The sequence below is a fragment of the Perna viridis genome, chromosome 7 (assembly GCF_037379345.1).
Source record: "Perna viridis isolate PV_CMFRI_1.1 ecotype Kerala chromosome 7, ASM3737934v1, whole genome shotgun sequence".
NCBI classification, from domain to species: domain Eukaryota; kingdom Metazoa; phylum Mollusca; class Bivalvia; order Mytilida; family Mytilidae; genus Perna; species Perna viridis.
In genome coordinates this window covers 35,408,009-35,423,960 of record NC_142451.1, presented here as the reverse complement: position 1 = coordinate 35,423,960, position 15,952 = coordinate 35,408,009, and the positions used below count along the sequence as shown (strand labels likewise).

At 30.7% G+C, this 15,952-nt stretch overlaps 1 protein-coding gene across 13 annotated transcripts in view; it reads right to left on the bottom strand.

The window, feature by feature from the left end:
- LOC148612458 (bromodomain adjacent to zinc finger domain protein 2B-like) overlaps positions 1–15,952 on the bottom strand; it is a 69,924-nt gene that overhangs the window by 18,651 nt on the left and 35,321 nt on the right. For 5 of the 13 annotated variants that reach the window (XR_015924413.1, XM_088593887.1, XM_088593886.1 and 2 more), the window contains 14 exons: positions 15,191–15,289; positions 13,984–14,167; positions 13,275–13,367; positions 12,358–12,473; positions 12,034–12,072; positions 11,545–11,574; positions 9,972–10,025; positions 8,087–8,152; positions 7,534–7,596; positions 5,914–5,991; positions 4,359–4,470; positions 2,956–3,098; positions 1,319–1,426; positions 91–200 (listed from right to left, as the gene is read on the bottom strand). Coding sequence is in view for 12 of the 13 variants with exons in the window: in XM_088593887.1 (XP_088450013.1) it covers positions 91–200; positions 1,319–1,426; positions 2,956–3,098; positions 4,359–4,470; positions 5,914–5,991; positions 7,534–7,596; positions 8,087–8,152; positions 9,972–10,025; positions 11,545–11,574; positions 12,034–12,072; positions 12,358–12,473; positions 13,275–13,367; positions 13,984–14,167; positions 15,191–15,289 (1,295 nt within the window). In the remaining variant the exon portion in view is untranslated. The remainder of the gene's footprint in view (positions 1–90; positions 201–1,318; positions 1,427–2,955; positions 3,099–4,358; positions 4,471–5,913; positions 5,992–7,533; positions 7,597–8,086; positions 8,153–9,971; positions 10,026–11,544; positions 11,575–12,033; positions 12,073–12,357; positions 12,474–13,274; positions 13,368–13,983; positions 14,168–15,190; positions 15,290–15,952) is intronic. The other 8 variants (XM_088593890.1, XM_088593898.1, XM_088593888.1 and 5 more) reach the window with 7 other exon arrangements.

Sequence of the window (15,952 nt, the reverse complement as noted above, 5' to 3'; positions counted from 1 at the left end):
TGTTTAAATACTTTTGTATAATGATAATCATTATTCTTATTAATTGATTCTCATTAAGTCAGAAGTGTGTTCTTATGGTTTTTGACTTACGAGGAGATAGATTTGCCACACAAAAGTTCATTACATAGAAAAGCCAAAATAGAAGCCCTTTGGTTCTGGTCTAAAGCTTCAAGTGACTGTTCATTCAACCAGTCGCTCATCTACAAAGAAAACATATAGAAATTAACCTTGAAGTGCATCCTGATACAACTGAGAAGTTGACCTATGAATAATTGGGCCAAGTAGTATGGACAAAGAAATCAAGCTTGATACAAAGTCTAACTTTGGATTTTGGTTGATTAATTGGCTGTACAGCATAGGTTTCTGACACAGATAAGAAGATCGATAGATTCAGAATCTCAAAGATCCACTCGAGTTAAAATTTTCTTGACATCAAACAAAGTTTGAATTTTTAATCCATTATATAAACATAAAAACATGGTCCAACTGAAAAATGAATACAGTTCTATTCACCAAAGTTTTAAACTTAGTTGAATTCCAACAAAGCTAATGTGACCCAACTTAAAACTGACCCCAAAATAAAACTTCCAAATCAACATTAAGATTCAGCATATCAGAAAACCTCTAGTTCACAATTTAATTTTAAATCAATTTGAAAACCAGCCCAAAATTCTGAATACACAATCAAGGAAACCCAAATTTAATTCTTTTTAAATTATATACTATTTACATATGTCAGAAAAAAAGCAACTGATACAAAGTTTGAGAAAATATATGTTTATCCCCTTTTGGTGCCCAATTTTAAGTGATTAGGCTATTACTACAAAATCAAAAATAAACTTCCTTCTGTGAAACTTTGTGGCACAATTTCATAGAGATCTATAAACTTCCTTCTGTGGTATGAAATTTTGTGGCACAATTTCATAGAGATCTATAAACTTCCTTCTGTGGAATGAAATTTTGTGGCACAATTTCATAGAGATCTTTACTATTATACTCAATTTATGATATGAAAACCTAACCTCATGATGACCTGGCTATAACATTACCATAACATTATAAAACCCATCTTTATAGTTATATAAAAAATAAGTAATATTATACAAATTGGTGAATAATTTTGTTGCATAATAACTTTACACCTTCTAAACAATCGTTTTGCATTCAAACAATCTATTGCCACTTAAACTTTCCTTTTTTCATATATTTTAGCCTCAGCATTACTTACAATCATATTTATCCTCACTTTATCAAGATATAAGTACTAAATGTTGATTTCACTCCATTTTAATAGTAAAGGATAGAAATGTAATCTTACCTCATTAGGTTTACCATTCCTAGCTGTAATAAAAATCCTGAGAACCTCTGATACTACAATATCATTGATATCAACATCCATAATCTTCTGTCCTAGCTTAGTTACCGCCTAGAACATAACATACATTTTACTTATGTACAAAGAACAACTTTATACAAGAAATATCAGCATGTAAGAGGCTTTTTTTTTTTTTTTTTTAAACTTCATATACTGTTGAGCACATTCAACACTAATATATTCCCATATACAGTATATTCACACTTAATAATCTAACCAAGAATTGGTAACCTGTATTTGAAACAAAACACAAAGATTATTATCTTGGCCGTTAAGAGCTTGATATCAATGAGCATCTATTTAATCATCATGTTTTAAAATACTAAGAAAGTACTTTTGTTTGTTGATGTTTGTGTGTTTGGTTCCCAATGTTTTCCTCTGATGTGTATACAGATACCTAAAAGCCATAAATTCAAGAATCCATGAATTTATGTTTCCTCCATAATCCATGAAATTTGATATCCATGAATTAAAGTGCTTTCACAGTAACCATCAGTCTGTTACAATATAGTATTGATAGACATTTTTGCAAACCAGTATTTGGCTCCAGTAATGTAATACAAGTATCTTTATTGTAGAGTTTGTTTGTACAATGTATATTTTATCTCTTTTAAATTTGTTTATTTACATCAAGTCACTATCATATTGTTTTTTTTAAATGTTAAGTAGCACTCATCATACTATTTTTGACTGACTGCCTTTGTGATTGCAAGACTTGATTAAGTTACAGTCTATATTATGAATTGTAATAAAAACATATAACAAGACAAGAATCCAAGCTTATGCAGAGAAAATAAACGGTTAAAAAGTTCAAAGACCTGTAAAACATTTAAATGCCAAAGAAATATCAGACCAATATTTGTTGACTTTATTTTGTACATGTTTAAACTTTATTAGATTAGTAATTCTGTAAAACTTGAGTAAGACACAGAAACCTGAAGATACACATCTTTCCTACATAAGCTGTAGTGGATAGTAAGTTGAGGTTAGCAACTTGTGGAAATAAATACAATATCTTGTCTTTATTTATGTCATGTCTTTTCGCATAGCCTTGCGCATTTTGTAAAAGCGTATTTTGCATTAAAGGTTATTTATTTTTGTTAACGTGGGTGTTGTTAGAGATGCAAATTGTCATATTTTAAGTTATCTTTTATAAAAAATCATTTTCCCTGGCTGACAGGCCACACAATTTTTTATTTTGGTTTTATGAGGTCAAGAGTTCTACTACATGGATATAAGGGCACTACATACCTGCACACATATAGCGGATGACCCATCAGGTCGATGAGATACCAGAATATGTCATTATAGCATGATTCAAATGTTTTATCCAATGCTTCAAATGGACTTAAATGTAAAACACTTGTTAAAGTTAAAGTATCTCCTTTTTGTGCCATCCAATAGTAATTAGAATCCTTCATGCACATCTAAATATGATAACCAACCTTCCTATAAAATTTCATTAAAATCCCTTGAGCAGATTAGGAGGAATTGCGCTTACAAGAAATGTAGACAAATGGACAGACAGGGTGATTCCTATTTACCCCCAAACTTTGTTCGCAGGGGTATAATAATGTTACCTCTTTGGGATTAGGAACACCAGGGTCCATAACAGCATATCTTGTGAGGTGTGATGTCAGAGCTATATAGTCTTCTATATCCTCTTCATTCTTGCCAATTACAGCCTCCTGAAGTGTCTTCATTGTAGGCAGGGTATCATTGTCTACAATAAAAAAAAATAAACATTTAGTATTAATTCAAGTACTTGTTAAATTTTCTCTTATTTGTCTGATATACCCTCCAATATGACAAGGTCATTTTTACCTAAGCCAATGACTTCACAGTAAACATTTGCAAATGGACTGCATTGTATATTAAATGTACCTTATTGGTAATTGTTTTATATTGATAAATCAGGCAAAGAAAAAATAAAAAAAATATCAGCTTACAAGCCATTTTCTATTATTAATTTTCTCAATCTATCTGAAATAAATTAAATCTACAAATAAAACTAATTTATGAAATAATAAAAATTCAGCAACTTAAATCCAGATTTACTATGCTCTTAGCTTAACTATGCACACCTTTTTAACCCTTTGATCATTCTTAAAAATCTCTCATTGAAGAAAACTACAAAATACTGAAGTGAGACAGTAACATAATTGTCTGGAGGCATGTGTTTGAATTTGGAATTTTCTAAAGAATTTTTCGAAAAATTTGAAAACAGTCATGTGATTGGTTACAATTCTCAGTGACATTTAAAAAATATTGTTAATAGCATTCAATATTGTTCAATATCATATGAAAAAAAGATGTCAGTTGGCAGGTATGCTCTCTGATGCCTGATACACTGTTTTATTACTTTCCATTTATTTGTCATTCAGTCTTGAAAGTAACTAAGTTGGTAAAAGGTTTAAACAATCTTCTGTTAATCATTCATTTGTATACATAGGTGTAAAACTTTTGAAAACTCTGAAGCGGGAGAAATTCACTCTAAAACATTTTCCCAAAGCTGGAGATTTGCGGAGATATTGTTTACAAACATATTTCATGTTGAGCAATAAAACTTATTTGTACTTCAATCCAATTTAACTGTCATAACACCAACACTAAAAACGATTATGAGGTGTTTCCTTACGGATATATTGCACTGAACTCATTGCCATTTTATTCTTTAATCCAAAATTTAAGTTTGTGTTAGAACATTAATTATTGAATTCAGCCTTCAATGCATATCACAATAATGACAGGAATCAGTCTCAAGATAATTTTGTTTGACAAAATCCAAGTCAATTATGCCAAAAAGGTTGGGAGAAAATTTTGAAAGCAGGAGATTTACACTCTTGCCTTGACATGCAAGTTAGAGATTGTCAAATTTTGATGAAATACTGGGAGACTCCTACTGAAAGTGGGCGACTTAACATACCAGTATATGAATATAAAACAATCTGCATTTTAATCACTTATTTGTTCTAATACATACCAAATCCTAAAGCATCAGCAAAATTATGAAGGAACTCTAATACCATCAGAATGTCAGCATATGCATTTCCATCTAACTCTATACCCTTTATCCTGGGATATTCTGGCAGTGCCTAACATAACAGGGCATTATGATAATAAAACTGTATTGTTTTTTTTAATATTACTGTATTTTTTTTTTTATATAAATGTATATGTATTTAGTACTCTTTCAAGAACACAGACACTTAAAATATCCTCAAACAAGTATTCTTATTAATTAAGAATAATTTTTGAATATATAAAATGAGTTAAAAAATCATTTGTAAAAACTGAAAGTTAATGCCAGCATGAATATGTGAGGTTTGGTTGAGTAAGTTACTAAACCACTTAGCCATTATGACACGACTAACCCTGTTAGTAAGATAGTAGAGGTTACACTACTAAATCATATTTTATGTGCTTGTAATGATTTCAATAAATGCTGGAAAGATTATCCACAAGGTTGAGCTGTTTTTAAAATTGTTAGTTCACACTTATTTAGGTACAACCAATAACCATAATAACCTTGTAAATACAAAGAAAAAACAGAATGATTGGCATACTCTAGCAAATTGTTGAATATTATTCAGTCTTTCAGTTTTGATGCTTAAACTGTACACAGATATGATTTTACAAGGTCTACAAACAAAGCCGAAATTGGCAAAATCGGAAGTAAATATACAGTTAAAAAAAGGATGGTACCGGTAAAATCCGGACTTGAAATGGTGGAATTCCGCTATATAGCCATACAAAAAAGTATGTTCTAATAAATTGTCATAATCAACCAAAAATATCTCAGAAATTATGGTACATATAAAGGATCTTTTGGGTTTTGGCTTTATATATTCAATACACAAATTAGATGAGTGGAAAATATTGATAAAATCAAGAAATACCAGGACTATGGCAAAGCATTTTATTTTTTATGTTAATTTATTTATTTATTTATTTATTTATTTATTTATTTTTTTTTTTTTTTTTGGGGGGGGGGGGGGGGGGTAAATGGTAGATGAGGGCTATTCCTCCTAAAATTGATGTTTACAATAAACATGGGGGTATTCTGTGCAAGTCTGGCTGAACCTTGTTGGTGTAACCTGGTCCATTTTATAGCACTTTGGGACCGTAACTGTGCCCCTCCTTCCCTCCCCCCACCAATATCAACCTTTAGTGGTATGGAACATTGTTGTAAAATTTTGTTTAGAACATTAACTTATAAAAATCAATGTCTTCAAATTACAACACAGATGATGACAATGCCATACCAATTACAGGCTTCCTTAAACACTGGTTATTTACATGGCAGGTTTGAAGAAATTTTTAAGTAACTTCAGAGAATTGAAGGAGTGCTCATTCTTTTTCATTCAAAGTTAAGAAAGTATTGCTTATAACAGCCTAAGGTACAGGTGGACTTTTGTTCTTTATTTATGATAGTCAAGCAGTCCATGACAATAAAAAATATCTGCACTATTGTTTTTGAATGCTTTAAAAAAAAAATGAACCATTAGCAATTCTTCTAACTAGAAAATGAAATTTACCCTTGAGTCTTTCAGCTGCATATCATCTACAGGTCTTTTTAATTGTCTCAGTAACTGTAACTCATGCCTTCTTTGCTCCTGTAAATGAAATAAATCAGTTAAAATCACATATAGTTAGTTTTCAAAACAAAAAAAAAAACAACAGAAGGATTCTTTTTAACTAGTAGATGATGCTCTTTATAAAACAATAAAACTGAAATTTTTGAAAAACCTATACATGATATGGATCAAAGGTTTTAGATTCTAAAATCAGGTACTTATGCTATTACATAAATACATTTGTTCTCTTCTTTATGCTGTAACAAAATAAAACAAGAATTTAAAATACCATGTCAACATTATGCTATAGTAAAATACAGTGAAACCTGTCCAACTTAAGGTTTGGTTATCTCAGTGTCTCTGTCTTCTTTAAGGTCTCAAAACGGTAACTGGCAGTAATTTTATAATGCAAATAGACCAAGATTCATCTGTTTTGTACATAATGTCATAACAAAGTCAAACCGTTCGCATTAAGTCTGCCAATTAAACTGGAAGTTAACAAAAGAATCTAATACAACTGTATAATATTATGATGGATCGGTATACATGTAATAGTAGAAAATTAGATTGATTTTCCTGCCACTTTTCAGAGGTGTAAAGGATCAATTAACAAAATTATTAACTTTTGATTGGTGGGGTGGGTTTACACAAGTAAAAAAATACTTATCAAGTAAAGAAGGGATACAGAAAGTGTTCAGAATTGAAAATTGTCAGGATTCTGTTTAGACACATTAAATTACTACAGTATGAATAGGCAATTCTACTAGACTTTGAAATTAGTTTGGTTTAGAGTGAAATATGGTTTTCTCAGGGTTGGGTTTACACAGTTTTCACTGTAAAACAAGAATTTAAAATATCACCTTAAAGAATATTCCAAATCTAGTAATACATTTTAACTAGCTGATGGTATTGAACAAAACAATGTACCTACCATCACTCTAACAATCTCTCAATAAATTAATTCAGACCAGTAAAAACAATGAAGCTTTTATCACCAGTTATTCTGACTGGTAAAAACAATATAGCTATTACCACTAGTCATTCTGATCAGTGAAAACAAATATAGTTTTCCGACTAGTGTAAACAGCATAGGTATTACCACAAGTCATTCTGATCAGTGAGAACAATATAGTTTTCTGACCAGTGCAAACAACATAGCTATTACCACTAGTCATTTTGATCAGTGAAAACAATATGTTGTTATTATCAGTAGTCAACCTCACCAGTGAAAACAATGTAGCTATTACCACCAAACATTCCCACTAGTGAATTCAATATGTTGCTATTACCACTCTTACTACAAAGTCATACCAACCAGTGAACACAATGTAGCTGTTATTATTTTAACTATGAATCATTATGACCAGTAAAAACAATGATGTTATTACCACTAGTCATTCTCACCAGTGAAAACAATGTAGATATTGCCATACTTACAGATGAAAACATCTCATTAATAGTATATTAACAATATGTTAAAAGAAAATCAATATCTTAAATGTTCCAACAGTCTCAGATGAGGGATCCAAATCACCTCCATGTGTTTCAAAACCTGAATGATTTAACTCTCTTTTCATTTACCATTTTCCTTTCTCTTGACATCCTCCTTTCTACAATTTTTGACTCCTTTAGTCTATCTTTTTCCTGAAAATTTAACAAAAGACACAATTTTTTGAAAATAATATACAGCAAAACCTGTCTGAACAAAAAGCAGAATAAAGACATGTCCTGACTACACTCTTTTTTAGAAGTCTTTTCATATCAATTTAAAACAGAGGGTATCACATAACACATCACCACTTTATCAAAGTAGTGAGGCCACAACAGACAATACTGCTTCTTTGGTCAACAATCATTTGTCTGGAAATTGATAATGAAAACAGTTTACATAAAGAAAATTAGATGCTTAAAGGTGTAGCTTGATACAATTCAAAATGCTGAACTCTAAACAGTTGACACATCTTATAATTTTAATGAATCTTAGTTTTCTTTTCATAAGAATGTCAGATAAGTATTCTTTCACAAATTTTGAAAAAATTCTAAAGACTACCTGTATTTTTTAATTATTGGCAAAATGAAACTATATAAATATAATTCAAGCAAGAAGGTATGACCAGTTACAAGAATAACTTACAGCTTGTTTTTTCTGTGCCTCTAATGCTTTCACTAGAAGTATATGCTGCCTTCGTCTTTCTCTATCCTAAAAAGGTCATGGAAATCAAAATGTTTTGATTATTGGTTTATCAATGAAATAGATTTGGGTAAGAATTGACACTACCACAAGCCTGATACCCCTCTGAATTTGGATTGAAAAGAATGTTTGTCACAAAATCAAAGTACAAAATGTAGTCCATAAGCTTAAAAATTTGAAATTGGACATTTAATATGTCAAATATCCAAAATATAAATATATGGTGGGATATCTAAGAATCTCTAGAATTCAATTTTTGTTGAAGTTAAACCATGTTAAATTTTTGGAACCTTACGATACAGAGTCCTTGGGTGCAAGGTTGTTTTATCCATGCAAGTTGCTTTTTCCCCAGATCTCCCATTCACAAATATATTTACTAATAATATGTTATAATGTTTTATCAAGAAGAAGGGATGTTTGCTAATATTGTAATACAGGAAATATATTTTAGTTGATTCTTTAAGTTCAGGTTTGCCTAAATATCATGCAAAGGGTGAAAAGTCCATATTCTGTCAACCTTCCCAATAGTGAAAATGCATTCATTTTGTCCCATTAGTGATATCAATTAATAAATTGAAAAAGGTTGGGAAAGTGGATATGTATATATAAACTACGGTGAACCAGCTAGATATAGCTGTTATAGAATTCAGTTGGATATATATATATAATAATCTACAGAGAAAACAACTGGCCAGATATAGTTTTAATAGAATTCATCTAAAATTTCAATACTTTCCCAGTTTTCCCAGGTTTTGCAAATTAAGAACTGGTACAAAAATATTACCAAACAAGAGGCTCCAAGGAGCCTGAATTGCTCAACTGGTTGAATTTTGCCTTTCAAGGGCAATAAATTAAACAAGAAATTGTCCAACAATTTGGACTCAAGAAAACTTTGATAGGACTTATCATACGGATCATTTCAGTAAATGAAAGTCTAAATCTATCATAGTTTTCTAGCCATTGGGTGAAAACTGTAAAAAAAGAACCTGTTATTTTCCCCTGTCAAGGGCAATAACTCTTATAAGAAGGCATCTGACAAATTTTATGCATGAAGACTTTTGTAGTCCTAAAAATAAAGATCATTTCAGCTAGTGAAAGAATTTGGCTAAATCTAACGGTTTTGGAGATATATGCAAAAAACTACTGTCTGGCCATGCTTTTTCGACAGATCATAAATCCCCACATCAGTTCTATGCAGGATACCCCAAGGAACATTCATACCAAGTTTGGTTCCAATTGGTCGAGTGGTGTCAGAGGAGAAGATTTTTGAAAGAAATAACATAAAAAATTGCAAAAAACATTGAAAAAGGGCAATAACTCCAACATGGCTTAAAAAATTAAAATAAAAATTATAATGCACATAGATCTCATCATGCTGAACACTTTCACCCATGTCAGAATTTGGCTAAACCTAACCGTTTTGGAGATATATGCAAAAAAAAACTACTGTCTGACCCCTATGTTCTATTTTTAGTATTGACGGCCATGTTTTTTGAAAGATCCAAAATCCCCACATCAGTTCTATGCAGGATATCCCAAGGAACATTCATACCAAGTTTGGTTCCAATAGATCAAGTAGTTTGAGAGGAGAGGAGTTTAGAAAAATTGTTAACGACGGACACCAAGTGAGGGCAACAGCTCACATGGCCTTCAGTCTTGAACTGTGAATGGTTTATATAAATGTCTGAAGAATAAAAAAAAAGAGTTGGTAACAGCAAGGTAGATAACTCTTGCCAACATTTCTCCATACATGTAACTTAACCAGAATAGCCTGTAAGTGGCAACATCATCTAAGCAGCTAGCTACATAAAAATAAATTGAATTTTACCGTATTAACCTGTTCTTTCATCATGATAGCCTGCTGTCGTTTCATTTCTCTCTCCTACAAAGGATAAAGTGATGTTAGGCAACTTAAGCTTCAAGAAATAAATAATGAAATAAGTAAAATTCTTTTAAAAAAAATCCAAAAATTTTATACCACTATTAGATGTGTTGAATAGTCATAAATACAAATATAAAATTTTTAAAAAATTTAAAAATTAGAGATATAAAATGTCATTGGAGCATCATATCTGAATTTTCAATTAAGGACACCAGCAAACTTTCAAATAATTTCTATACTGCAGTGGAACAATAAACATACAATACCAGAGAAACAAGAGAAAAAAACAGATTAACTTGATATTCATTCATATATTTCCATAAAAGAATATTTCCAATTCAACCAATGAATATTTTTTTCAAACCTTATTATCTCTAAGACATCTAAAGCAAATACATGTAGTATAGGTATACACATACAGAATAAAGATTACACTATGTATTAATTACTGACAAAAAGATCTAGTATGTATTTTAATGTAAATAAAATCTTTTTTTTTAATTCATATTTCATATCGTAGTGTTACTTTAAATTTTAACCTTTCAGATGCTGGTTGAAGTCAATCAATTCTAATTAAAGTTAAAAAAAAAACATAAACTATCATAAAATGCTTTGCAGATCACAGCTTGAAATGACCAAAGAAATTGGATCCTAAAGTTGGGGCATGTATGGACGAAGTATTCAAGCTTGAGATAGCTCTAAATTTGAATTGTGATTAAGAATTTGACAGGATAAAAATTTAACCAGAATTAAAATTTCCCCTTATTGTCTCCTTATTCAATATTTAGAAATGGCACTTAGAGATACTGTGAGTTTCAAAAAGATCCATTTACTTGTACTAAAGCTGCATGAATTGTCTGGAAATCAGAAAAATGCTTGCTTTGCGCTCATTTTTGGTCCGTCATTCCTAAAAAGTTCAACTCATAACCAACTTAATCAATAAAAGCTTTACTTTGATTTATGGCACCTTGTGGTACACTTTCAAAGAGATCCATTCATAGGGTCTGAAAATCAGAAAAATACTTGTTTCTTGCCAACTTCTGCCTCCAAATTTATGAACAGTACAAGTCAAAAACCCCAAAATCCATCCCAGTCTTCCTTAAGATTTGGCACCTTATGGTACAATGCCTATACACTTGTATTCAAGTCATTGTCTGGACACCAAATGTTTATGGGCAACAATGAGGACGACATCATGATACCCTCATTTGACCACAAATATTTTTATCAAAACTAGGGAGGATATTTTTCCTAAAAATATCTTAATCATCATTTCTTAAATAAGAAATTGATAGATCAAATAAATACATATCAGTCTATAAAATAAAGACATCAATAATTCTTAGAACAGCAAAATAAATCTAATTAAGTTAGCTGCTACAAGGGGTAATACATGTATAAAACAATCAAGCTGTGTTATATAGTTTTACAAGCAACTTAAAATATATATAAAGAGGCTATATCCTGCAAAGTAAACAGAGAGTTAGCAGAAATACAAATGAGGATGACTATCACTTACTCTCTCCATGTGGTACCATAGTAAATTGGTCTACAAAAGGTTAAACAAGGACTGTACATGTAGTTCATTATCTTCCAAAGGATAAGACAAAAGGCCCCAGTAGCAATCAATTTTATTTCTCTTTGAAACTATGTAACAATTATAAAGTTTCCAAAGTACATGTAAACTGCAACTTCACACCAATGATTCAAAAATGTTGTTTGTTGGGTAATTATTCTTCAAGATTAGTCATTGTTTTTTTCAAACTGAGTGAGAATTGATACACAAACAGAAGTACTTGGACAGAATAAAAATTTTGTAATGCAGTACATGAATATTCAGAATAATAAACATAACTTCTTCATATGCCTAAAAAGTTCATGAACAACTTATGCATACAATTGCAGTCTACATTTTTTGTTATCATTGGCATGCAAGAGGTCATGCATTTATGAAGAGTTTGCAGCTGATCTTTGTAGCTAATCAAAAATCTTGAAAGCACACATTTACCAATATGCCACGATCTTTTCCCAAAGACATCTCATAAACCTTTTGAATAACACAAGATGTAAGTAAAAGTCAAAATAGAAATATCATAATATTGAATTTCAGTTTATTTACATTTATAATGGCACTCAGAGCTATAAAATCATATCTGAAACATGTATATAAATATTGAATAAATTCTCATTCAAAAGATAAATAGAAAGACATCACATTACAAAACACTATGAACTTGAAATAGAATTAGTATCCATAGCAACGTGAAATCAGAGGCACAATTGTGAATTAAGTTGTGCTTTTTAACAGAAAAGTCTGACTGATGATACTAACTTCTAATATTTGTTGAGCTCTAAGCTCTCTCTCCACTCTCATCTGTTCTTGTCTCTGTAATTTCTCTTGTTCTTTCAATAATCTCAGCTGCTCTTGTTGCTTTTTCTTTTCCATGACTATTCAGAAAAAATACATTTTACTGGCAAATAAATAAGTGCATGATTATACAAACACATATAACTTTTATACATTATACAGGTAACAGGTAACCATGATTTTGTAAACATATTTGCTTCATTTCACAATAGAGGAGATATCTATAATAAAAGAATAGTTGTTCCATACCCCGGTCTTAAATCGGATGTAATAAAAGTATTAAAGTGTTTACAAAACAAATTTTGAAGAAATCTAAATTTTCATTTGCGAAAGCTCTCATAATATCAGCCTGTGAGTTTTTGTTCATATTTTAACTTGTTCTTAATAATCATGCCAGTAACTTTTGGTATAGATTTTATATAAATTATTTGGGAAATGTGTAAGCATGACAATGGTTACATGACAATTTTTTAAGAAATCTCAATTTCCATGGGAGATAATACTTACAACATTAGCCAGCCAACAATGACTTCAAACTTGTCCAAGATATTCATGGTAGTAACCTTCGGTATAAATTTTATCCTAATCTAATGGGCATTGTAGGTGTGAGAGAATTTACAAATTAATTTTCAATTTCAAAGGGCTGTAACTCTCAAATTTCAAGCTAGTCGTCATTCATTTTTCAATTTATCAGAGAGATTCATAGTTAAATTAGGGAAATGTAGCATTAGAGCGTTTATCAGGTAAAACAGATGGACAGCAGTGCAATATGACACACACCCAGCATTTCTAAGTCTCTAAGTGGCATTACGATTGGAGACAAAAAAACAAGCACATCTACAATGTATCAAAATAATTTTAATACAATGTAGTAAACATACCCTTCATATGTTTGATTCTCTGTGCCATATCTTTTAGTCTTTGTTTCTCTAAGCTTTTCTGAAGTTTATATTCAGCAGCTTTTCTTGCCATATCTGTAATAAAGTCAATGTCATAATACAACATCAAACAACAGTCATTTAAGGAATTTCTTGATAATCAACATAAACAAGATGGATGAATGATTGCTACAATATGTTTTTTTTTTTACTTTGAAGACACCATGCTCTGTAAAAACTTTCCATACAGTGATCTTTTAACTGTGAAAGTACTTTATTCGTGAGTACCAATTTCTGTGGTTTAGTAACATCAGTTGATTGATTCTTGAATTTGAAGATTTGACAATTCTGTTATACAAACAAATGGGGAATTTTCTTTTCATTGGGAACAAAATTTCTTTGTTTTCCAAACCAATGAAATCCATTAAAATTAGCTTTTACCATAAAATATTGTGAGTACATATCCTACAAAAATCTAACATTATAAAGAATATTACATTAGAATATGAAATATGGTGAAAGAACAAGGTATACTGTAACTGCAATCTAACTTGTTATGCATGTTATGACACTTTCATTCAAGTAATAAATACTTGCTATCATTGTGACAGCTTCAGCATGAAAACCGACTTTGTAATAAAATCAGCAACAATCTATTATTATTGAAGAAAATCTTACAAAAAATATAAAATAAACATCATTTGAATGTCACCTTGTTGTTCAACCTTCTTTTTAAATTTCTGTTCCATCATCTGTTTGGCAAGTAAAATGTTTTTATTTTGTTTCTCTGATCTTTTTCTTCCCCTTTGTTCCTTTAATCTCCTTAACTTCTGTCTTTTGCTCTCAATTAGTGACATCCTTTCTATGATTTCCTCCTGAGTTAATTTAACTGTATTCTGAAAAAGACATTTACAAAATTCCTATGTATGCCCAAACATATACCATAGTTTCTTTGTCCTTGAGATCAAATAAACAACATACAAGTTGTTCATACTGGCATTCAGTGTTCTAGAATCCACTTTTCATTTCACAAATACCAAGTGCAAATTAGTCCAGGTAAAGAAAAAACTGTAGAATAACATTCCTTTGGAAATTGACTATTATTAGGATGCTAAACCTTTTATTAGACAGCAATATCATAAAACTCTATAGAAGTTCAAATCCAGCCTTCCTTCTATGGTATCAAACATATACAATCCAAAAGATATCCATTCACTTAAAGTCAAGTTACTGTCCAGATATACTGAAAATGCTAGTTTCTGGCCCTTTTGACCCCTCATCCCTAAACCAATCCAGTCACAAACCCCAAAATCAATCCAAGCCCTTTTTTGTAATATGGCACCTTGTGAAAAAAATTCATAAAGATCTAATCACTTATAAATGAGTTATTTTCTGGATATGAAATATAAATGAATGACATTGTCAGCATACCATTACATGACCACAATTTTTTTGGCAGTATAAAAATGTGCAAAAAATATCAAAAATTTGCACAATCTGTATAAATAGAAAATTATGACAAGGACAAATCTTCAGATCAATCAAATGACTAAAACTGACTGGCCAAACTTCTGGAGCCTTCAGTAAAATGCATTTGGTATCTTGAAAACTTCACCTATCTAGGAAACTTTAATTACATGTAATTCAATGCAGCTTACTATTTAAGTAATTTTCTTAGGAAGCAAAATATTTGCACATAATTCATTTAAGGAGGATTAAATTTATATTTCTTATAAATAAACTTTAAAACAGAAGTTCTGTTAAAAAAAGTACAATAATAATGGTTTCTAGGACATTTCTTTAAATTTAGGAACAGAATCTTCAACAATAATGGTAATGTAACTTCAATTTCAGATATTGTTAAGATAACTGACAATTAGGTAAGGTATATTGCTTAATGTAAGAGGTTTGAAACTTACATTCTCTTCTCTTTGTTCATAAAATTCTCCAACATTGACTCTGGTGTTGAATGAAAAATTCTCTCTCCCAAGGTTTGTAATCACATGCTTGTCTATGTACTGAAATATTATGAGTAACATCACTTAAATCAGGAGTACAAATTAGTGGAGGCCTGTAGCCATCAATTTTTGACCTTGGACCTTTAAAATACCATTTACATGGGTCCTGGACATACAACCCTTTTAATTGACACTGATTGGACTTATGCTTTTCCACAATTTGACTTTTGATTTGAAACTTGCAAAAGACAAGGACCTCCCACTCCAGAAAGTAATTTTGAACCCCTGTTAAATTTCTCATTATGTATATACATACTGATAGAAACACTTGTAGAAATGTAATGTAGTAATCAAAGTGTTACAAAAACTATTTAAAGTGAATCAACACCGATAAGTACGACATGGTAATTTCTATTCATTGTGTTTATGATCTAATAACAAGAATTTTCAAGAAATTAAAAAAAATATTGCACGCTATGTCATGCTAAGAATACCCAACTTAAACATATCAGTCAGGCGATACACCAAATATCTAGGCATTCCCTCCAACAGATACTGAGAAGTCTGTTCCCTAAATAACTATTATCCATAATCTAAAAAAATACTACGTTGTACAGTAAACAGAAAAGAGATGAGCAAGGAACCTGAAGAGGAGGCATGGTACAAGTCATCATGCAAAAGCATTACACCAAATATCTAAACATTCCCTCCAATAGAAACTGA